Source organism: Trichechus manatus, unplaced genomic scaffold (assembly GCF_000243295.1).
Source record: "Trichechus manatus latirostris isolate Lorelei unplaced genomic scaffold, TriManLat1.0 scaffold00199, whole genome shotgun sequence".
Classification (NCBI taxonomy): Eukaryota; Metazoa; Chordata; class Mammalia; order Sirenia; family Trichechidae; genus Trichechus; species Trichechus manatus.
In genome coordinates, this window is record NW_004444135.1 from 3,970,647 (window position 1) to 3,994,764 (window position 24,118).

A 24,118-nucleotide genomic window follows, 5' to 3' on the forward strand; every position below is an offset into this window, starting at 1 on the left:
TTTCCCCCAAATTCTCAGATGCTCCATTACAGGCACTCTCTCCTTCTCCCCATCCCTCACCTGAGGCAGCCATGTTCTGATTTCTATAACCATAGATTAAGGTTGCCTGTTCTTGAACTTCAAATAAATAGTATCATGCAAGATACATTCTTTTGTGTCTGGCTTCTTTCAGTTAGTGTTTTGCAGATTCATTCACGTTGTTGCAAGTATAAGTAGTTCTCTCCTTTCATTGCTAAGGAGTATTCCATTGTTCAGCTATACTATGATTTCCAATTCCACTTTTTTTTAATGTCTTCAGCTCTGTCTTTGAAAACAGCTTTTTGTATATGCTGAACATTGTGAAGTCAAGAACTACAATAACTTTGTTTTTATAGAATTTTGATGTTTTATTCTGTTTTGACAAGTGTTTTCATGTATCTCAAACTAGGAAAAAAAATGTAAAGTATGCTGGAATCACAATTCAGTAAGTTATAACTCCATCTGAAGAAAACATTGTAAGGATCTTAAAGCAGTGTGTCCCAAGTTTTGCTAGTCACAGCCCAGACAGAAAAGGATCTTTGTATGGCCAACAAGCACACAAAAAGATGCTCAAAGTCATTAGCCATTAGGGAAATGCAAATCAAAACCACAATGAGGTACCACATCACCCCCACTAGAATGGCTATGATCCAAAAAATGGAGAAAAACAGGTTTTGGCAAGGATGTGGAGAAATTAGAACCTACATGCATTGCTGGTGGGAATACAAAATGGTACAGCTGCTGTGGAAAACAGTTTGGTGGTTCCTTAAAAAGTTAAACATAAAACTACCATATGACCCAGCAATCCCAATCTTAGGTATATACCCAAAAGAAATAAACTCAGGAACACAAACAAACCTGTATACCAATGTTCACTGTTGCACTATTCACAATAGCTAAAAAGCAGAAACAACCTAAATGTCCATCAACAGATGAACAGATAAATAAAATGAGCTGTATACATACAATGGAATATCACTCAACTATAAAGAAAAATGAAGTTCTAGTGTATGTCACATCATGGACAAACCTTGAAAACATTATACTGAGTAAAGTAACTTAGTCACATACACAAAAAAAATACTGCATGGTCCCACTTATTTGAAACAGGCAAAGGTACAGCAACCAAAGCTTATAGTGGTTTCCAGAGGTGAGAGGTAGAGGAAGGGGGAGTCACTGCTCAGGGGCATTGAGAATCTGTTAATGCTGGTAGAATAATTTGGAAAAAACAGTGGTAATGCTTGCACAACACAATGAACATAATCAAATCACTGAACTGTACATGTAAAAACTGCTGAATTGCCAAATGCTTTGTATATGTTATGTGCACATATACATATGTATATAACAAAGTATTTACCAATTCTACAATTGTGTTTATATCTATATATGTACGTATGTATGTATATATGCACACACACAATAAAAAAGGGGGGATCTTTGTATGGCACACTAGAGAAAACAAGCAACTGGTTTGGGGTCTCTGGACACACTAAGGGGCCCTGGCGGCGTAGCAGTTAAGAGCTCAGGCTGCTAACCAAAAGGTGGCAATTCAAATCTACCAGCCACTCCTCAGAAACCCTATGGGGCAGTTCTACTCTGTCCTATAGGGTCGCTATGAGTCAGAATCGACTCAACAGCAACGGGTCAACGGGTCACATTAAGGGTTGAAAAGATCATTCATCTTAAGCCCACTAGTTGGAAATCTCTGTTTAAAAATATACCCAAATAACAAATATTCTTATTTTAATAACCTATATTTAATTTAAGAAGTCTTTTAGTGACAAATGATTACGTGTCTGACTACTAACCAAAAGGCTGACAGTTTGAACCTACCCAGAGGCACCTCGGAAGAAAGGCCTGGCAATCTGTTTCCAAAAGGTCACAGTCTTGAAAACCCTATACAGCACAGTTGTACTCTTGATACACATGGGGTCACCATGAATCAGAATCAACTCAATGGCAATTGGCTGGATGGCATATTTAATTTCACAGAATACAAAAATTTTAGGAGCAAATAAAATTACATGTAAAATAAAGCATTAATTTATTAAACAACCTAAATAATTTGAAAATTCCCAAAGTGCTGAAACAATGCACATAGCTTCTTCCTTTTCCTTCTTCGAGTGTGCTTAACATTCTTCTTCTGATCTTTCCATGAGAAAAAACACTGACCCATGACTGTGAACTGGTATCCAAACGCCCCCTCCAAGCCCAGTATTATGCAACTTCTCAGCAACACAATGGCATCACAGCTCAGTTATCAGCGGCATCCCGTCCAGGTCCAGACAGGCAATCATTCCGCTGTGCTCTTCATGCAACAAACAGTCATCAACCACCCACATCATACCAGGCATTCTAGGCCCTAGGGAATCAGCAGTGACTAGACAAAAAATTCCTGCACTCATAGAACTTACAGTCTACTGTGAGGAGAGAAACAAGTAAACAAGTGAAATATTTAGGAAGTAGTTGTTGTTAGTTGCCATAGAGTCCATTTCTACTCATGGTGACCCCCCCATGTACAGAGCAGAACTGCTCCATATGATTTTCCTGGCAGTAATCTTTATGGAAGCAGATCACCAAGCCTTCTGGTACCACTAGGTGGGTTCGAACCACCAATGTTTAGGTTAGCAGTTGAGCACAAACCACTTGTGCCACTCAGAGACCTTTTTTGTACATTAGATGATGAAAAATACTAAAGACAAAATTATGCTAAGAAGTGGATAGGCAGTACTGGGGTAAAGTTGTAACCTTAAACAGGATGGCCAGAGGCTTCACTGATAAAGCGCTGCTGGATTAAAAGCTGACAAAGGTCAGGGAGAGGGCCATGACCCCAGCCATGACAAAGGTGAGGGAGAGGGTCCTAGGCAAGAGCATTCCAGGCAGAGGAACGGCTAAAGTTCTGAGGTGCAAAGTCCAGAACTGGACTTACATGCTTGAGGAACAGCAGGAAGCCACTGTCCTCAGAGGAAAGCAAGTAGAGTGAGCATGAAGCAAAGGAGAAGCCCGAGAGGTGGGGTAGAAGGGCCCATCACACAGAGCTCTGCAGGCCTTTGCAGCAACTGAGGCTCTTTCTCTTGGCAGGATTGAGTGCCAGCTGTGAAAAGTCATGATGTGCACTCAAACTTCATGCAGACACTAGATTCAGTTCTGGATGACACATTTTTAAAAAATAATCTGAGAGGGATTGGTGAGGAGTGAGGAAATGAACGGTCTTGGAAAGCTTGACATAATGGTAAGAGCTGAAGGAACTTGGAGATGCTTGGCCTGGGGAAAAGAATAATTTACTAGTCACTCCAGGTAGCTGAGGAATTGTCACAAGACAGGGAACAAGATTTTCTGTTCAGACATGAAACCATGAATTAAAAAAAAAAAAAAAACAGGGAGATAAAATTTAACGTTAATGTAAAGTTTAACTCTCTAAAAACTTTTTGTACAGTGGAATGTGCGGTCTTAAAAGATAATTCACATACAGTAGCAGCAGCAGCAGTCAGTAGTAGTGGCAGCAGGAGCTGCTGTACACAACATCTATGCATGTTCACTATATGACAGACGTTATGACATATACTTGGATAGACACCATCTCATATAATCTGCCCACAAGCCTGTGAGGTGGATATTATTACTGATGAGACAACAAGTTTAGTGAGATTACATGACCTGGCTAGGATGACATAGCTAGTAAGTGACAGAACCTGCAATCAAACTCTGGTGTGACTCAGACTCCAAGCTCTTAACCATTGGACATGGTATACTGCCTATTATGTTCATGAAGGAAGTGTTTACATATAACATAAAATTGGCCATCTAGCTGGCAGGCTAGTGGTAGAGAGGATTCCTGCAAATGACAGAAAATTAAATGATATCTAAGATCCTACCACATTCTTCTAAGTTTTCCTTTGACTTCAAAATTTTTGGAAACTTTGCATTTCTAACTGTGGGTAAACATCAAATAATAATAACTTCATTACAGAGTATGTTAAATTTCCTGTCCATTTCTACTAAGGTTAATCATTTTCTGGTTTTCAGTAATACATATTCTACTTTATTAGTTCCCACGTACAAGTCAAAGTAGGTTTTGACTTCTCTCAAGTATATGAATTTCCTTGTCTTATATTTTTTAATATCTGTGGTGGTTCAAACATGTCTGCAGTTTTATCTTCCTATGCTCTCTCTGTAGACAGGATAAAATTCTTTTCAATTAAGTAATCACCCTTGAAGATATAACAGTGAATCAACATTTCATATCTAAAGTACAGAAAGACAATAAATATAAACGTAGAATGCAGATAGGTCTTAGGGATTAAACCATGTCTCTAAGCCCAGGAAAATCTCAAACACCAGCCCTGCATTGAGAGCTGGTTTCTTTATAAACTAAGTGGAAGGAAGTAAGGGAGTGAAGAGAATGAGGGGATGTTGGGGCCGAGCTCCCTCCACCACCCTTCAACCACAGCAACTTATGGATGCTTTGAAAAATAATGAAAAGTGACTGCTCTGCACGGCAATTATGGGCCTATGTAAGGAGGGATGGTCTGGCAACTCCGGGGCTAGCATTTGGATAGAAAATACGATTAACTCTACTTACAAAGTTTTTCTCCATATATAGCCTAAAATATATAGCCAAGTTGATTTCCATTAACATGAAAAAAAAAAAAGGTTACCATAGCAACATCTGCCATATATTTTAACTTGGGTCCTTTAACTTAATCTATAACACAGTCAATTAGTATCAAAATATATACATTCTTGAAATAAAGTATCAAGTATAAAGTAGAAATATATTCCTAACATTTTAACAACTATTTACTTAGTACTTACTATTTACAGAAAACCCCAAAATATAATCACCACACCTAAATGCACTCTGGGGCACAACCATATTCAACTAATTCACAAGAGAATGTTGTAAGCCAGTGGTTTCCAAACTGTGAGGCTATGAAAATACAGAACAATCATGGATTCTGTTTTGGGGTAGGGCTTAAAAAGTGATGGAGCCTACCTAAATACTGTGCATGAGGCACAAATATGGCTCTGAATTCTCTTAAGGCCAAAACAGAAAAAGAAATACAATCAATTATGGGCTTTTAATTGTCCACAAGGAAAAAAAAAATACCTGTTCTTTGGGGAAAACAAACTCCCTCTTTGCCCTCAGCTCTAATTTCTCATTCAGGGTAATACAGCGAGGAACAAGAGTATCAGAGGGCAAAATAATCAACAATACATTAAAGCTAATTTTTTTGGAAATGCCCCTCAATGGAAATTGAGGGTATAACTCCAACTTACAACTCACTGAGGGCCATTTTTCAGTAAATCAACTAACTATTGTTCAGGCTGAAGCACTCTGACACACTAATTTAACCTTAGGATAACATTTAGAATATCTAGAGAAGCGGACAAATTCTTTATCTTCCAAAAATATGACTTCTACACCAAACAAAATTTTCACAAAAAGCTAGACAGTAATTTCCTATTGAGAACCTAAAATATAGGTATTCTGTGCAAAATGTGAAGATACTCCAATATTCTTGCCCGTCTATTTATCTTATTTCTAAAGTTGATACCCTTTTGTAAAAATTGAGAAATCAGCTTGTATAGATGACCACATCACCTTTGATAAAAGATAGACTGTCTTCCTGAGTAGCTGAATTTTCCTAATTCAAGCAGCATGTGATATAGTGGGGTTTGTTCTTCAGCACTCAGTTTGGAGACAGAAACCTGGATTTACCTCTAAGTTTTGCTCCCTCCTAGCTACATAAGCTTGGGCAGCTCACTCAGCCTTCCCCTACTCGGTAAAATAAATGAGAACAGATCAACTGTTTTCAAACTATGTTCTGTGGAGACGTCTTAGCGGATAAAGGGTACTTTTACGTTGATCTTCTTATGTAATGGCATCTGTTCCCAATAAAACCTTTGAAAACCACCAGACTACATGCTCTCGGAGTTCCTTTCCTATTCTACAATATAAGCCTGTGTCTACGGCTTTGTGATCTTAAACACTAATTCCTAACACAAAGTAAAATAAAATAAATGAAGAAAAAATTCAAAATCAAATCACTTCTATCATAAGAAATTTTACTAAGCAGGATTATACTCACAACTTCATTTGTAATTTAGCTGTTTGAACTCAGAACAGCAAAAAATCTTCCTCAAAGAACATTATTATATGCAAAGGCTGATTTCTCAAGTAAGCTAAAAAAAAAAAGCACGGTTCTCTGAATGCAGCAAATAATAAATAGTTAGAGAAATAGATGATGCCCCTGCGCCATATGTCTGAGTGCCCAGCCACCATATGGAACAATGCTGTGTGTCTCCCGCTGGGAGGTTATAGGCGAGTTCACCTCCACCAGAGGACAGATTACTCGCCTGAATCTCTCCCAACCACTGAGCAAGGTCCTGTGCTTCTTGTCATTCCTATCACTACCTACTGCTTCCCACCAGGGTTTCGCTCATCTAACACACCATGCCACAAATCACAGTCCCTCTACTTCTGTCTCCTCCACTTCTCTGTCCCTGAATTGAACATAAAATCCTTCTAAGATGTATTTCTAAGAATAAAACATGTATAAGAGTATCTTATATAAAACTGTGACAGACAGAAAATGGGTCTGTGTTAATAAACCCTTGCTACAGAGGAGGAATGTAAGGCCTTGGAGTAAATTCCCTAGAGTCACACAGCAAGGAAAGGGTCACTGATACTCGAACCCATGCCTCAAGACTCCAAATAATAACCCCAAAATCCACTGCTGTTGAGTCGATTCCGACTCATAGTGACCCTATAGGACAGAATAGAACTGCCCCACTGGATTTCCAAGGAATGGCTGGAGGATTCCAACTGCTGACTTTTTTGGCAGGTTCACACTCTACCATGCGTGCTTCCTTCCTAGACCTTCCCCATACTCTCCCTGACTTTGTCTTCAGTTGGACAATGTATGGAATAACACAGGTCACATGGTAAATAATGGTGAATGTTTGATAATCTGAAGAAAATTCAGACAGTTTATCCTGGCTCTTTCCTCTTGGGCCAAGGTTCTGAGGAGAAGGAAAGGGCAAGATAGAATATCTTGAGCAGATGACAGAAAACCCACTTAAAGTATAGGGAGAAGTAGGAAGTTAGGGGGAGAGAAGAAAAAAGTAGAAGAGGTTCAAGAGAATAATGATCATTCTTCTTCCAGCATTCAAAGTATCAAATGATAGAAAAGTTGTGAGAGGTAAGGAGATGAAAGAAAGAAGGTAAGCAGCAAGGCAGGGAAAAGAAATGGAGAGAAATGGCAAGCGGTGAAAACAGGAAAAGAATTGGGGAATAATAAGAGTTTGCGTAAGAGACAAGAACTGAAAGTAGACAAAACCTTCAAAAGTTTGAAGTATTTTAAATATTAGGAATGCAGTAACCTTGACTAAATATACTAGCAGTCTTCAGTATGGAAAGATAAAGCCTAAAAAAAATAAATTATTAAAGTCTATAAAATAAAAGTTGTAGATAAAGCAAGTAGTGATATAGTCACTAAATTACAAAATATTTGAACTAAGAAATACTGTATTTTTACGCAGATAATGTACACCTTCTGCATTTGTTTGCTGGCTGCACCCTCCACTGCGGGGTATTTTTGTAAGCAGGATATGCTGATTTTTTTACAGCAACATGTGAAAGAGGATTGGCATGGTGGCACTTGTGAGGGTGCCTGGGGTGGGGGGGAAGGGTGTGGCCAGCAAACAAATGCCTAAGGTGCCATTATTTGCATAAAAATACAGTACACAATTTGAAATCTAGGCAGGAACAAAATTTGAACAAATTATCCACTTTCAAGAGACAGAGGATAATAAATGTATAAATCCTAGGGGAAGAAAATAATAAGCTCAAATAAAAATTACAGAGATAACTACAATAATTAATTTTAGAGAAAAAGATGCATCCGATAATCAAAAAGCTAAAAGAAAGTTATCTGAAAAGTAATCAAGTAAACAAACCGTTAGCAAGAATGATTTAGAGAGAGAGAGATCCATTTGAAAAAAGAAATTTATTTGGAGATATCCAAATAAACATTAGAAAAAGGAAAAGAAAAAAGACTAAGAAAAATAATACATAATTACAGATCCAACATAAATGAAAAAGATAATAAAAGAATATTACGAACAACTTTATAGCAATAAATTTCAAATCGTGAATAAACTTCTAGAAAAATATAACTTGGCAAAACTGACCCAAAAAGAAATAGAAACTAAAATAGTTCTATAGCCATTAAATATATTTAATAAGTAGTTTAAAAAAAAAAAAAACAAAGAACAAAGATAAGATGGTTTTTCAGGGAAATTCTATCAAAATTTCAAGGAGTAAGAATCAAAAAGCCAAACCCACTGCTGTTGAGTCAATTCCAACTCATAGCAAAACCCTATAGGACAGAGTAAAACTGCCCCATTGGGTTTCCAAGGTTGTAAATCTTTATGGAAGCAGACTGCCACATCTTTCTCCTGCGGGAGCAGCTGGTGGGTTTGAATCGCAGGCCTTTAGGTTAGCAGCCAAGCACTTTAACCACTGTGCCACCAGGGCTCCATTTTCAAGGAATAGATCATTTTAATTTTATACAAGCTTTTCCAGAAAACAGCAAAAGTGGGAATACTCCCCCAAACTCATTTTATGAGAGCAGTATAACCTTGATACAAAAGCCTGATGAGGGCAGGACAAAAAAAAAGAAGGGAATTACAAGCCATTCTCACTCATAAACATAGATGCTAAAATTTAAAAGAAACCAAATCAAGGAGTATGTTAAAGATAACACATCATGACCAAATTAGGTTTATTCCAAAATACAAGCATGACTTACAATTAGAAAAAATCTAAAAATATAAATTACCACCTTAGTGAATTAAAAAAAAAAAAAAAAAAAAAAAAAATAATAGATGCAGAAACAGCATTGGATAAAATTAAATGCCCTTTCAATTGGAAAAAGCTCCTGTGGAGCAATGCTGTCACAAGCAGAATGATTCATCAGTTGGAGAGGAGCATTATTGATTGTACCACCTTAGTGAATTAAAAAAAAAAAAAAAAAAAACGCTCTTAATAGATGCAGAAACAGCATTGGATAAAATTAAATGCCCTTTCAAAATTAAAAATATTTATCTATAAGAATGAAAGGAAATTTCATTAACCGGACAAATGGTACTTATTAAGTATCATTCTTAATGGGAAATCATTAGAAGTTAGAAGCATGCCTTTTTTAAAATATGGGTTCCTACTATATTAAGAACAACAACAACAAAATAAGAGGTGTAAAGATTAAAAGAAACAAAAAAAGTAATTATTCACAGATTATGATTATCTACATAGACTGGGGTCCCTGGATGGCACAAATGGTCTGTGCTAGACTACTAACCTAAAGGTTGGCCGTTCAAACCCACCCATCGGCGGTGAAGAAGAAAGGTCTGGCAATCTGCCTCTGTAAAAGATTACAGCCAAGAAAACCTTATGGAGCACAGTTCGACTCTGTAGCACATGAGCCACCATGAGTCGGAATCGATTTGACAGCAAAGAGTTTGGAGTTTTTTGTTTGTTTGGTATGTACCTGGGTCACAATATATCTTCACTAGTTCTGCTTCCTCGCTTCCCATTTACTCCTCTGCTCATGCTTCCTATGTCATGCTTCTAAAACTTCTTCATCAAAGTTCCCAATGACCTCCTGGTTACTAAACCCAAAGGACACATTTCAGCTCTCACCTTAAATTCTTGGCAGCATTCACATGAAAGGCCACTACTGCTTTCTTGGAAAGCTTGTCTACATTCACCTCCTCTGTTCTCTTCTACACTTTCTCATGCTTCTGGCTGCTCTTTCTCAGCGTTCTCCACTAGCTCCCTTTCTTCTTGCACTTGTCTTTCAAATGTCAGTATTCAGCCCTTTGATTTCAAACTTCTTCAATCTGTAAGTATCCTAGGCGATGTTATTCACCCATTCAGCTTCCATTACCACATTTATACCATTCCCAGTACTAATGGTTCCCAAATTTTTACTGGACAAGTAAGGACAGCCTTACTGGGATGTCAACATGTTCCAAAGTGAACTCATCTTTCCCACTCCCTTTATTCCAAACCTAAGTCACCTTCTACCCCCCAGGGACTTATGCCATAAACCTGGGAGCTATCTATGACTTCACCTTCTCCTATATTTCCCACATTCAATCTACCATGGATTCCATTTATATTGTTTCTCTATTTTCTAAATATCTCTCTGCTCTGTATCTTCCCTTCCTTTTCCATAGTCACTAATTTGTGTCTGGCCCTGGTTATGTCTCTTGAATTCCTTCAACTGGTCACCCTACTTTCAGGCCTATTCTCCTCTAATCCTTCTTAAAGCTGCCCAGTGTTCTTTCTAAGGAACAGATCTGATTAAATCTTTCCCCTGATTAAAATCTTTCAGTGATCCTACATGCCCAGGATAAGACTCACTCTTTAGGTATACTGCACAAAATCCTTCAAGAAGACCCCGCTTACATCCATCTAGCATTTATTTTCTCTTGATTCTGCCACCTCTGTTCCAGTCATACTGAACTTAGTGCTGGAATTGTTCTCTGTTGCCTCTGAGTACGTGGTGGCTTCTGTAAGAATCTATGTAGTCATCTGGCTCCTATAGTAAACTCAAAGTTTTATGAAGACAGACTTGTTTAGCAGTCTCTGGCAAGATAAACATTCTATAAATACTCTATGAATTAATCAAGGAAAAGTTTTTACATAAATTAACAGGTGTCAAATTTACTATGGATCATTATAAAAATGTATGGAGGTTACATCTCTAACCCTCTTAAGTTAAAATGAGTGAAAAATTATATCTGCCTGTAACTCATTCAAAACTCATCAAATAGTATAAAGCCAGGCACTACACTCCATATTGGGAATAAAATGGGAAATAAGACAAACACAATTGCATGCAAGTTACAGTCTTGGCACCATTGTGAGATGCAAAAATTTATCAGGATAGACCTTAGATCAAGACAAACATAACAAGACTAATACATACATGTATACACACACACACGTTTCATGCTAATAATTAAAACTGTAAGTATGTATTTTTGTTCAAAAACTCCACAAAAGTTATCAAAATTAAATCCAGATTCAGTTTTACATAAACCTCATTTTTATTTATGTGTAACTTATGTCCTAGTTACTCCCAAAATTAATTTTTTGTAGTATTTTACTGGATTTCATATACAATAAGCTGGAAATTTAGGAATACATGTTATATAATGTAGACCAAGTAAAATTCCTAAATTTCTCCTTTTTAATACAATGTTTTCTTATAATCTTTAGAGAGCTGATAAACACATATATATGTGAATGTCAGAAACAGTAATAAGTTTCTAATCTTTTTAAAACCAAAATACATTGTCATAAATTATACAGAGCTTAGATTATGATGTTGCACAATTATTTTATGTACAGTATTTAAAATGTGTTTGAGTTGTATTTATAAATTACCCTGAATACTAGCACATGCTTTTGTTTTTAATATGGAAAACTTGATAGGCTTTTTTATTTTCCCCTATTCTGTAGGGAGCTCAACTACAAGTAAGGAGATACGTGGGTCACTTTCACTATCAATTAAAGTCCCTAAAACTAACCTTTAAAAAAGGCTTCAAAAGAGGGCAGACTTGAGTCCAGCACCCACATTCACAGTGATACAAATTCTTTCAAGACCCTAGTCTGGTAAAAGTAGTACTGGGATAAAGGTTGAAACAACTCTTCGGTCTTTATGTTTAGATTAAAAACCCACTAAGTTGAAACTGAGCTAACTTGCCAAAGTGATCAGTTTCGGGGCTGAAATCAAGCATTAGAAAAGATGAAATTTGGTGTGTCCTCAAACTGAAAAGAAATAGAGCCCCATACTGGAGCCTACACATTACTCCACCAACACGCATTTCAAACATTTTTCTGTGTTGAAAAAGACTCCTGCTAGGCAGTGCTATGCCTTCAAAATCAAATGCCTTAATTCTGTCTTTCAGCCTAATTAAAATTAAGAAACTTTTAACAGAGGAACTCTCAAAAGAGGTACTAAGCTCTTCCCTAGCATCTTCCCCTCTTCACTACTCTCTCTCCTCCCTAGAAATATCCAGTACAACAGAAAACACAGAATAACTAGCCACATGCTCTGAATGCTAGGGAATGTGATTTCCCACTGGCTTAGGCTACAAAGAAAGCCTATGAGTAATCAAAAATCGTTAATCAAAACAATAAACTTGAAAGCCACCTCTCCACTCCACAACCCCAATATATTCCGTTCTCCCCTCAATCCATTCATGCATTTCCCCTCCTATTCTTGGAATTTTAGCGTCTCTGAATGCTGATGGTAAGTTCATCTCAATGTCAGCCAGGGCAGAGACATGCAAAAAATCACTAACTTGGAAGATTATTTAGGACAATAATGTCTTTCACAGCCTTACTGCTCCCACTCCGGTACCACTTGACCTAATACTAATATTTAGCCGAAGAAATTGTCCACGCGCCTCTCACCGCAGTGCCCCTTGCTGCAGGAGCTGACCCAGGCATGCCTCCGCGGGAAGACCCTGCTTCGGTCCTGGAGAGAGCGGCGCCCAGTTCTACGTTCCCCACACGTCCCTGGCTGCACTCCTGCGCACACACGTTCAACTATTCTTGGATCTACTCACATCCCTAGATCAAGTCTGGCCGCCCTCCCTCCTCCCTCCTCGGAGTCTTCTGTGGTACCAAGGGCTGACCCAGCAAAGCCAAAGCCCAGGCACTCACAGCCACCCACCTGGGCTGGATGTCGGGATTCGGGCTGGCGCTGCCCGGGAAGCTCCAGCAGCAAATGTGCTTGGCCGCTCCTCTTCCTCTCTCAGCCGAGCTGGGAGGCGCGACCCAGGGCGGCACCGCAAGGTCTCCCTAAGTCACCTTCGAGCTGCCCGCCCCTGGGCTTCAGCTCGGTAGCAGTGCCCGCCTCCCGCCCCCTGCAAGGTCGCGGTTAGTAGGCGCGGCCTCAGTCCAGGGCTCCCCTCCCAGGCGCCGGCGCCTGGGGCCAGCGAGGTTGGCGCTGCACCCCTGGGCCCTGCGGCGCAGACCGCCCTCCAGGGCTTGCCGGGGACAGAGCAGGCGGGCGGCGGTGCCAGGGAAAACGGCCTTTGGCGGGCGGATCCGTGCTGCTTTCGTCGTCCTCCAGGTCCCTCCCTCCTCCCTTGGACCTCCCTCCTTGCCAGAAGAGGTGCAGGTAGCCAAGGGCCAGGGGCAGCGAGAGCCAGCACACAGCCCCTGCGAACAGACGGTGCAGATGGTGCTGGGATTTTTCTGGGAAGGGAAGTAAGGAAACTGCTACTTGTGCTTGGCGTCCTCAGCGTGAAGGCGCCTGCAAGGTCCTAAAGTGGGCTGTGTACACAGCCTTCCTTGAGATGCCTTCATGGCAACTTTGAATGGCCAGCTTGCCCTGTGAAAAGGGAACGAATCATCTCTTTTGAAGTCTTCCTTTTCAAGGATAACTGACACTCAAGGCTTACACTGAAGAGTTACTGCTTCCGGTTTCAAGACAAAAGCTAAGCTACAGTCTTCACCTATTTATTTTTACACACTACTTGGGCTATGATTTGAGTAAGAAAAAATGCTAATGATCCTATTGATGTGATATCTACTTATTTCTTATTCCAGACAGGCTTGAAGGGTAGAAGGCTCCAAGAACAGGAAAATTCTCCACATAAATAGTACATTTAAATGGGATGTTCAGGTTAATGACATTTCTGGTTAACTATGAGACTGGGGCGGGGTGGGGGGGGCGGGATTTGTTCCAACAGTTTTAAAAACTGCAGTGGTTAAAGCTCTCGGCTGCACTGAAAGGTTGGCCCGTAGAATCCACCAGCTGCTATTCGGGAGAAAAATGTGGCAGTCAGCTTCCTTAAAGATCATGGCCTTGGAGACCCTATGGGACAGTTCTGCTCTGTCCTATAGGTCACTATGAGTTGGAATTGACTCAACGGCAAGGGTTTTGTTTTTAAGGTGTATAAATCTGTCCTCATATTTTAACTAGCCCAAAGTAATAATGAACAAAACTGAGTTCATTTTTAAAATCTTCCTGAAGAAGATTCTAGGGTACTTCAAGTTCATCACTGCAAGCAGTGGTGGTAGCTGTACATGTGCTCGCGATGCAGAAGATGTAACAGATGACACAATGCCATACTTTGAAAGTATGGAATTGATGTCAATGAGGTTTCAGAATGTGGTTAAAAAGCAGTTTGTTTTCTTTTATTTCTGAATTGATAACTAAGTATTACTGCATTTGGAAAAGTCACATTTGGCACTAAAGAGGAGTCCTGCTACAGAGTGTTTCTCCCTAGGCCTCAAATATCAGAGAATGAATCCAGTTTACAAAACTAATGCTAGACAACAAAACAAAACAAAGAACAAGGGCTACTTTGGTTTAGAAGGAAGTTTACAAAGCACCTAAAATGTGCCAGGCACTGAACTGAGGCACTTTGCATGGAACAACTTATTTGTATTCTCATTTTCAGATTTGGCAACAGAATTTATTCCCAAACAAATTAATTTGCTCAAGGTGAGGGTAGTAGTCTTTAGATGCAGATTGTTCTGACCCCAAAGCTTCTATTCATTCCTTTTGAGATGCATTATTCACTCATTCAAATATTTACTAATCATCTACTACATGCCAAAAGTACTATGCTAGACACAGAAGCCACAAAAATAACTAAGATATAGTTGCTTCCTTAGGGAGCTCCAGTGTAGTAAATATATAATCAGATATGTAAATATATAATCATACAACATGACACAAATACTTGGATAGCAAGGAATTCATGGAGTAGGAGGAACACTTAACCTAGTTCTGATGGGTGGAGCCTAGGATTAGGAAACTGTTGTAGTCATCCAGGACAGCAATCCTGGGAATTTTACCTAAAACAGTGGCAATGGGAAACTTGTATGCAAAGGTGGGGGTGGGGGTGGGGGAAGCAAAGGGCAATAGACAAGAGAGATATAAGAAGTGAAACTGACAAGACTTGGTTAAACGTGGGGATGAGGAAGAAGGATAAACCAAACAGCTCCTATGTTTTGGGCTCGAGTTACTGAATAGGTGGTAGTTCTATCCTTGAGTTGAACTGGTAACTCAGTTTAGACACACTAGTTCTGAAATAATTCCGGTATAAACATACGTAAATCTTTCAAAAGGCAGCTGGATATACTGGTTTAGAGCTTGGGAGAGATCTGAGATGGAGATATCTGAGTCATCATGGATTTCTGGCTGAAGGAGAGCGTGAGATCATCCATGGAGAATGCTAAGAGTGAGAAGGCCACCCACAGAAACCTAGAGAATACTCACATTTGAGGCATAGGCAAGAGAAAAGATGCTTTAGGAGAAAATTAAGAAGGAGCTGCTATAACGGAAGGAGAAGACAGAAGAGGGAGGTACCCGGAAACCACAGAGAAGAATTCCAAAAAGCAGGAAGTAGTCAAATGCCAGGTCCTTCAAAAGGCAAGCAAGATAATTGAAAAATTTCCTCTGATTTAGCAATAAGAAGATATTGGCAAGAACAGTTTCAGTGGACTAGCTGGAAACTAAAGAAGTAGAAACAGAAAGTAGCATATTTTCAAAAACGGAATTGGAAAGGGATATAGGAAGACAGGATCATAACTGTAAGTGAATGGAGAATTTAAAAGAAGAGAGGAGCTATTATTTGAAGCAAGGTACCTAGAGAGGCAAAACAGGAGATAGATGCTTCCAACAAAAGGATGGGAGAGGATGCAAATAAAAATTGGAGGGATGGAGGGGTAGGGAGTTGATAGCCTAATGTTTAACAAACAAATTTTGGGTTGAGTAGAGGCATATGAGGACATGTAGAGATGAGAGCTTTAGAGAGGTGGCAAGGCCTGAAAGAGGTGTTGTAAACATTAGAAAACAGAAGAGATTAGGGATCCAAAATGACTAAAGGGCTGCTGGGAAGCATAAGAAACTAAAATAATATTAGTCTCATGAACCTGTAGAGTTATAAATCCACGAGCACGTGATTTCTCTCCACAGATATTCACATCCTATTCAGAGGAGCAGCACTTGGTTCCAAGTTAGAGACTGAGTCTTTCTATTACCCTACAAATTTAGCACTATCACCCAATCGTACATTCGAGTCACATCTGCTTAGCTGTCAGGAGCTGAAACATGAAAGAATGAAATATTTTATACATGAGGTTGTTGTTCAGGTTAGATGCCATCGAGTCGGTTCCAACTCATAGCGACTATGTGTACAACAGAACAAAACGCTGCCATCCTCACAACTGCTGCTATGATTGAGCCCATGGTTGCAGCCACTGTGTCCATCCATCTCATTGACTCTCTTCCTCTTTTTCACTGACTCTCTATTTTACCAAACATTATGTTATTCTCCAGGGACTGGTCCCTCCTGATAACATGTCCAAAGTACCTGAGATGAAGTCTCACCATCCTCGCTGCTAAGAAGCATTTTGACTGTACTTCTTCCAAGACACATTTATTTGTTCTTCTGGCAGTCTATGGTATATTCAATATTCTTTGCCAACACCATAATTCAAAGGCATCAATACTTTTTCAGTCTCCCTTATTTACTGTCCAGCTTTCACATGCATATGAGGTGATTGTAAACACCATGGCTGGGGTCAGGCCCACCTTAGTCCTTAAAGTGACAACTTTGCTTTTTAACGCTTTAGAGAGTTCTTTTGCAGCAGATTTGCCCAATGCAATACATCATTTGATTTCTTGACTGTTGCTTCCATGGGTGTTGATTGTGGATCCAAGTAAAATGAAATCCTTGACAACTTCAATATTTTCTCCGTTTATCATGATGTTGTTTATTGGTCCAGTTATCAGGATTTTTGTTTTCTTTATGCTGAGGTGTAATTCACAGTGAAGGTTGTAGTCTTTGATCTTCTTCAGTAAGTACTTCAAGTTCTCTTCATATTCAGCAAGCAAGGTTGTGTCATCTGCATATGCCAGGCTGTTAATGAGTCTTCCTTCAATCCTCAGGCCCCATTCTTCTTCATATAGTCCAGATTCTCGGATTATTTGCTCAGCATACAGATTGAATAAGTATGGCAAAAAGCTACGACCATGACACACACCTTTTTTTTTTTTTAATATTTTAAACCATTTATTATCTCCTTGTTCTGGTCAAATGGCTGCCTCTTGGTCTATACACAGGTTTCTCATGAGCACAATTAAGTGTTCTGGAATTCCCATTCCTTGGAATGTAATCCATAATTTGTTATTATCCACATGGTCGAATGCTTTCACATAGGCAATAAAACACAGGTAAACATCTTTCTAGTACTCTCTACTCTCAGCCAACATCCAGTTGACATCAGCAGTGATATCCCTCGTTCCATGTCCTCTTCTGAAACCGGCTTGAATTTCTGGCAATTCCCTGTCGATGTACTGCTGCAACCACTTTTGAATGGTCTTCAGCAAAATTTTACTTGCATGTCGTATTAATGATATTGTTTGTTAATTTTTACATTCCACTGGATCACCCTTCTTTGGAATGGGCACGTATATGGATCTCTTCCAGTTAGTTGGCCAGATAGCTCTCTTCCAAACTTCTTGGTGTAGATAAGTGAGCGCTTCTAGCATTGGATCCATTTGCTGAAACATCTCAACTGGAATTCTGTCAATTCCTAGAGCCTTGTTTTTTTGCCAATGCCTTCAGTACAGCTTGGACTTCTTCAGTACTATCGGTTCTTGATCATATGCTACCTCCTGAAATGGCTGAACTTCAACCAATTTCTTTCTGGTTCAGACTCTGTATTCCTTCCATCTTCTTTTGATGTTTCCTGCATCATTCAATTTTTGCCCGTAGAATCCTTCAATATTGCAACACAAGGCTTGAATTTTTTCTTCAGTTCTTCAGCTTGAGAAATGCCGAGTGTGTTCTTCCCGTTTGGTTTTCTAACTCTAGGTCTTTACATAATTCATGATAATACTTTACTTTGTCTTCTAGAGCCACACTTTGAAATGTTCTGTTCAGCTCTTTTACTTCATCATTTCTTCCTTTTGCTTTAGCTACTCTACATTCAAAAGCAAGTTTCAGAGTCTCTTCTGACATCCATTTTGGCCTTTTCTTTCTCTCGTTTCTTTTTAATGACCTTTTGCTTTCTTCATGCATAATTTCCTTGATGTCATCCTCCCACAACTCATCTATCTGGTCATTGGTCATTAGTGTTCAAGGTGTCAAATCTATTCTTGAGATGGTCTCCAAATTCAGGTGGGATATACTCTCGTGGACTTGCTTTAATTTTTTTCAGCTTCAACTTGAACCTGCACATGAGCAATTGTTGGTCTGTTCCACCATTGGCCCATGGCCTTATTCTGACTGATGTTGATGAACTTCTCCATTATCTCTTACCACAGATGTAGTCGATTTGATTTCTGTGTATTCCCTCTGGTGAGGTCCATGTGTATAGTCGCTGTTTATGTTGTGAGAAAAGGTATTTCCAATGAATAGGTCGTTGGTCTAAAAAAATTCTATCACACAATCTCCAGCATCATTTCTATCACCAAGGCCGTATTTTCCAACTACTGATCCTTCTTCATTTTCAACTTTCACATTCCAATCTCCAGTAATTATCAATGCATCCTGATTGCATGTTTCATCCATTCCACACTGCAGATGTTGGTAAAAATCTTCAATTTCTTCATCTTTGGCATTAGTGGTTGGTGCGTAAATTTGAATAATAGTCATAACAACTGGTCTTCCCTGTAGGCATAAGGATATTATCCTATCCCTGGCAACGTTGTACTTCAGGATAGATCTTGAAATGTTCTTTTTGTCGATGAATACAACACTGTTCCTCTTCAACTGGTCATTCTCAGGATAGTAGATAATATGATTGTCTGATTCAAAATGGCCAATACCAATCCATTTCAGCTCACCTAATGCCTAAGATACCAATCTTTATGCATTCCATTTCATTTTTGATGACTTCCAATTTTCCTTGATTCATACTTCACCCATTCCATGTTCTGATTACTAATGGATGTTTGCAGCTATTTCTTCTCATTTTAAGTCATGCCACATTGGCAAATGATGGTCCCCAAAGCTTTACTCCATCCATGTCATTAAGGTCAACTCTTCTTTGAGGAGGCAGCTCTTCCCCAATAATATTTTGAGTGCCTTCTGACCTGAGGGGCTTGTCTTCCATCACTATATCAGACAATGATCTGCTGCTATCCGTAAGATTTTCACTGGCCAATCTTCCGTGACTTTAAATAGGCAAGTTCCTAACTTGGAAAAACAGGTTGGACTAATATCTAGGGGAGCTCGCTGAAACATAGAACAAGATGATACACAGAACAAGAGGGGTATCAACAATGGCTTCTGTGTGACACTTCAACCACTTGATACCACCCTTTGGTGAGGAAAACTGTGGAAATAAAAATAATTCATGAAATGAGTTTCTAGGCTTTTGAATAGGACCCTCAATGTTAAAAACAAAAACAAAACAAAAGCAGTAATATTCTGCTATATTATGTTCCTGAGTACTCCACCCTAAAAACATCTTATAAGTTTCCATTTAGATCAGTCACAAACTTTACAGCTTATTTTATGTATTATAATTTTTGACTAATGTAAATAGTTTTACTTACAAATAAAATCTGCCTATGATAAAACCTCATTTATCTAGAGGTCATATGGAAACCTCAATTATCCAGGTCGTATCAGAGCATCCCCAAATATGCCCAAACACCCATGTACCACAGAAACAAGAGGCACAAAATCCAGGCACTAAGGCCCTTACTCATTGTAAATCCCCTAAAATTTTCATTCAGAGCCAACTTACTCTCACTGTGGACACAATTTTACCAAGTTTGGTTATCTGGCTTTCTTTTTAATAAACAGCAGATTAGAAAGAGTAAATCAATCGGTATTCCACTGCCAAAAATAAGCACTCAATTGATCTAAAAATGAAGGATGTAGTTTTTAAAAAGCCACGAAGAGCAAACAAGAATGCAAAAAGCATTAGCAGGATAGGGCCATTGAGTAAAGAATGACGTAGTCCTATAAACAGCCTCTGCAGGCATCTCTGGATTAAGGCACAGTGTAATTATTAATACACAAAAACACAATCCTGAGGTACCTAGAAAAGATAAAAATTAAGTTTAAAGATTTTACTTGAAGAAATATGTAACATCTTACAATAACTTCCATGAAAAGAGATGAGAATAAAACCTGTTTTGCTGCTGGAGTGGCTGGGGTGACTTACATCTATTGGATCCTTATTATGTGCCAGGTACTATACAAGGTATTTTATCAATAGGATTTCATTTCCTTTTCAAAACAATCCTTTTTGCTTGGTCATCATTTTAAAAAGGAGATTATATTATAAACTGAAGGAAAGAGAGATTAAAAAGCAGAGCTAGGAATTAGGCCCAGGTCTGTGTGACCATGAATGTTCCACAAGTAAAATTTGCAGATAATAGAAACATAATTTAATGATGCTAGATACATAAGGTGTTACAGTACATAATTATTCCACTGACCTCAATTAAGCCATATAATTCCTATGTTGTAATTCTTGGACATTTGAAAGACTAACCTCAATGATGCCACTTACCTTCCAAATACTTCTGAGGCCTTCTTATTGTATATAATCATATTTCTCAAAAGGAAATCCATGGATTCTATGAAGGGCCTCACAGAGCTGATATTTCATAGAATTACTGAGAAGAAATCTTAAAGATACTATGAAAGTATGAAATAATAAATACCATGTACTAGATAAATCCTATGTCCAGGCAGTATGCTAATATTCATATTATTCGTCTACATACATTTGATCCCCACACCTGAGATGTTTATATATTTATATATTTCTATTTACAGAAACTTGCCCAAGGTCCCACAGCTGGTCAGAGATAAGACTGGGATTCAAAACAAGACATCAAGGTTTAGAGAAGTTAATTAGCCCACTGTTACTTCAATAAGTAGCAAGGATGAAAACAACACAATCCTTCATTCCACAAACAGTCAAATACATTTTCATTAGACAACAATTAACTTTAGGCTAATACACTTGCACATCTAGATTTTCACAAAGAGAGGTGTTTCACCTAGGCTATTTTTTAAACAAGGAGTTTAAAAACTAGCATAGTTGGCTTCTCCAGAAATTAAACACACACTAACTTATTAAAACATTACTTCTAATCTAGTGTTCAGCCTTAAAACTTTATATCTCTAGAACTAAAAAAGTATCAATATATCCATCAGATGCCATATAAGAGATGTAAATTAAACTTGGTTTTACAATATACTAAAAACACCACAGGAATCCAACGAAATATAATTTTCTCATTTCAAAGATACTCTGCAACATTACCATCCCAGTCAGATTTATCTAAAACACTAAATCATTCCTCATTTAAATAAACTAGAAGGATAAATTTGCAAATCATCAAAAACAGAAATGCTGAGAAGGGACATTTTTTAACAGTATTAGAATCAGCAATAGTTTCCCTTTGACGGTTAACAGAATTCTGTCACAGAATTTCTATAATTTTATTTTAAATGAATGCAGATTATTATTTACATATTTTTTCACATTCTCCAAATAAACTAGTATGTGGAATTTGTGGTACAATATAACACACATAGCATTTTAAAATATTTATATTAATTCCCAAGACTTCTGTTCTGATTATGGGAAAACTATAATTCCAGATCTTTTGTATGAGTGAAATATATATAAAGATATTTTCATCTATCTCGTTTTACCAAAACCTAATCTCTAGTGAAAATGTACACATAAACTGCAATAAGAATAAGAAATTCAGTATCTTAATTTAATCTAAAAAACAGGAGTCCCTAAGTGGTGCAAACTGTTAAGTGCTTGGCAACTAACTGAAAGACTGGTGGTTTGAACACTCCCAGAGGCACCTTGGAAGACAGGCCTGGAGATCTGCTTCCCAAAGGTCACAGCTTGAAAACTCTATGGAGTGGTTCTACTCTGCACATATGGGGTCAACAGGAGTCGGAATTGACTCAACGGCAACTAATGACAACAATAATCTAAAAAATAAGTTGAAGTTTAAACGTATATGCAGAAATGAACAAAACGGAAAAAGAAAGCCTTTGACACTTGTCTTGCACTGAAATCATGAGGAAAAAAAAAAAACAGGACAAATCTTAGTTTAGGCAACCAAAACACATCTTCACAACTTTTTAGCCCTAAGAAGAAGAATTACTAATGGAAAAGTATAACATTCTTACTCATATTTTGAAAAGCAAATGGCAAATATTTGAAAGGGAGAGTGTAAGGGAAAAGGAACACAAAAAACAAATAAGGTGTCCACTGAACTCAGTTTACATAAGTAGGATAGTACACTCTTTTCTAAAACTATTATTTTTTTCATATAAAGATTTTCTATCTCTAGAATACTTTCACCTCCTTCTTACTGCACTGTCACAACCGTGAGAAGATCAGCTTTTATATATACCTGTTAAATATCACTACCTTTTAAGTAAATTCAAATGATACAAAGAGAAGCTACTGCAGAATCATCTTGCCTAATCAAAAGTAAATTAGTTCTAAATTTTGGTGAATAACAAAGATTTCCCTTGTTAATACCATAATTCTCCTACTTTTGGACAATTTCAAAGCAGTGACTTATTGGATGATCATGTTTATGACACCTATAGGATTATTAAAAAAAAAAAATTCAATTCAAACTACCTACCCCTTCTTGTTTAGTGAAGAGATTAAGGCAATCACTCAAAGCTACACAAGTTTCTCTGGACGCTTCAGAGACAACTTCAACTTTCTGAAGAAATGATGGAAGCACTTCTATAAACAAAAAATAAATAAAGTGAGTGGGATTTTAAGTAATCTTAAAGTGAACTGAGGCTACAAAACTACTTTTTATATATACCAACTTCATGTTTCTTTCCAGCAGTCTTAAGCAATCTATACAACATGTTCACTGAGCATCATTATTAAGCACCCACTGTGTGCATGGCATATATGGTGGTGCAAACAACCCGGTCCTAGTTACCTAGATAACCTACAAGGAGGAGGATCAAGACAAAAAAAAGTTTACAGGAATAAGTAGTACTATGATATTTAACTAACTGACAAGAAGGATTGATAGCACTACTTATAAAACATTAATATTTCCTTTCATGGAATTCTATACTAGATAATTTTATTTAAAAACAAAGTGGTAAAAAGAGACAAAAATAATTTATAGCTGACAAGGTGTCTAATATTTCTGAAGGCAGCATTAACTCAGCCTCCTCTAGTTCTCATTTGGACAAATGTTTAACATAAATAGGTCTTCTTCCTCTCAAAAAAATATCCCTTTGGAGATCTTGTACCTTTTAGTATGTATTGAAAATTGAAAGGAAAAAAAAAAAAAAGAAAGAAAAAAAGGGGAGTATATATCCCCTGCTTCCCCAAAGAAAATCTTAACCCCTTCTCCCATTAAAAAGAAAAAAAAAAAAAGAACAGAAAATAACAAATGTTGAAGAGGTTGCAGAGAAATTGGAACTCTTATGCACTACTGTTGGGAACATAAAATGGTACAATCACTACGGAAAATGATATCACACATTCTTTAAAAAACCAGAAATAGAATTATTATACGATCCATCAATCCCACTCCTGGGAATATATCCTGGAGAAATAAGAGCCGCCACACAAATAGATATATGTACACCCATGTTCACTGCAGCATTACTCACAAGAGCAAAAATATAGAAAAAAGCTAAGTGTCCATCAACAGATGAATGATAAACAAATGATGATACATAAACACAATGAAATACTATGCAACGATAAAGAACAATGATGAATCAGCAAAACATCTCACAACATGGATGTATCTGAAAGGCATTATGCTAAGTGAAAGAAGTCAATCACAAAAGGACAAATATTATAGACCACTATTATAAAAGTCCAAGAAAAGGTATACACACAGAAAAAAACAATCTTTGATAGCTATGAGGGAAGGGACCAAAATGGCAGAGTAGTCAGATGCTTCCGGTGGACCCTCTTACAACAAAGACCTGAAAAAACAAGTGATTCGATTATATATGGCAATCTGGGAGCCCTGAACATCAAAGGCAGAGTTGAGGAACTGGA

The 24,118-nt window shown here is 38.0% G+C and overlaps 1 protein-coding gene across 7 annotated transcripts in view; it reads right to left on the reverse strand.

Moving 5' to 3' along the window:
• The window catches only part of LOC101360186 (oxysterol-binding protein-related protein 1), a 173,661-nt gene that overhangs the window by 14,995 nt on the left and 134,548 nt on the right, over positions 1–24,118 (reverse strand). For 6 of the 7 annotated variants that reach the window (XM_023742068.1, XM_023742066.1, XM_023742069.1 and 3 more), the window contains one exon: positions 22,716–22,822. The exons of the other annotated variant lie outside the window; for it this stretch is intronic. In XM_023742068.1, coding sequence (XP_023597836.1) covers positions 22,716–22,822 — 107 coding nt within the window. The remainder of the gene's footprint in view (positions 1–22,715; positions 22,823–24,118) is intronic. 7 annotated transcript variants of the gene reach the window in all.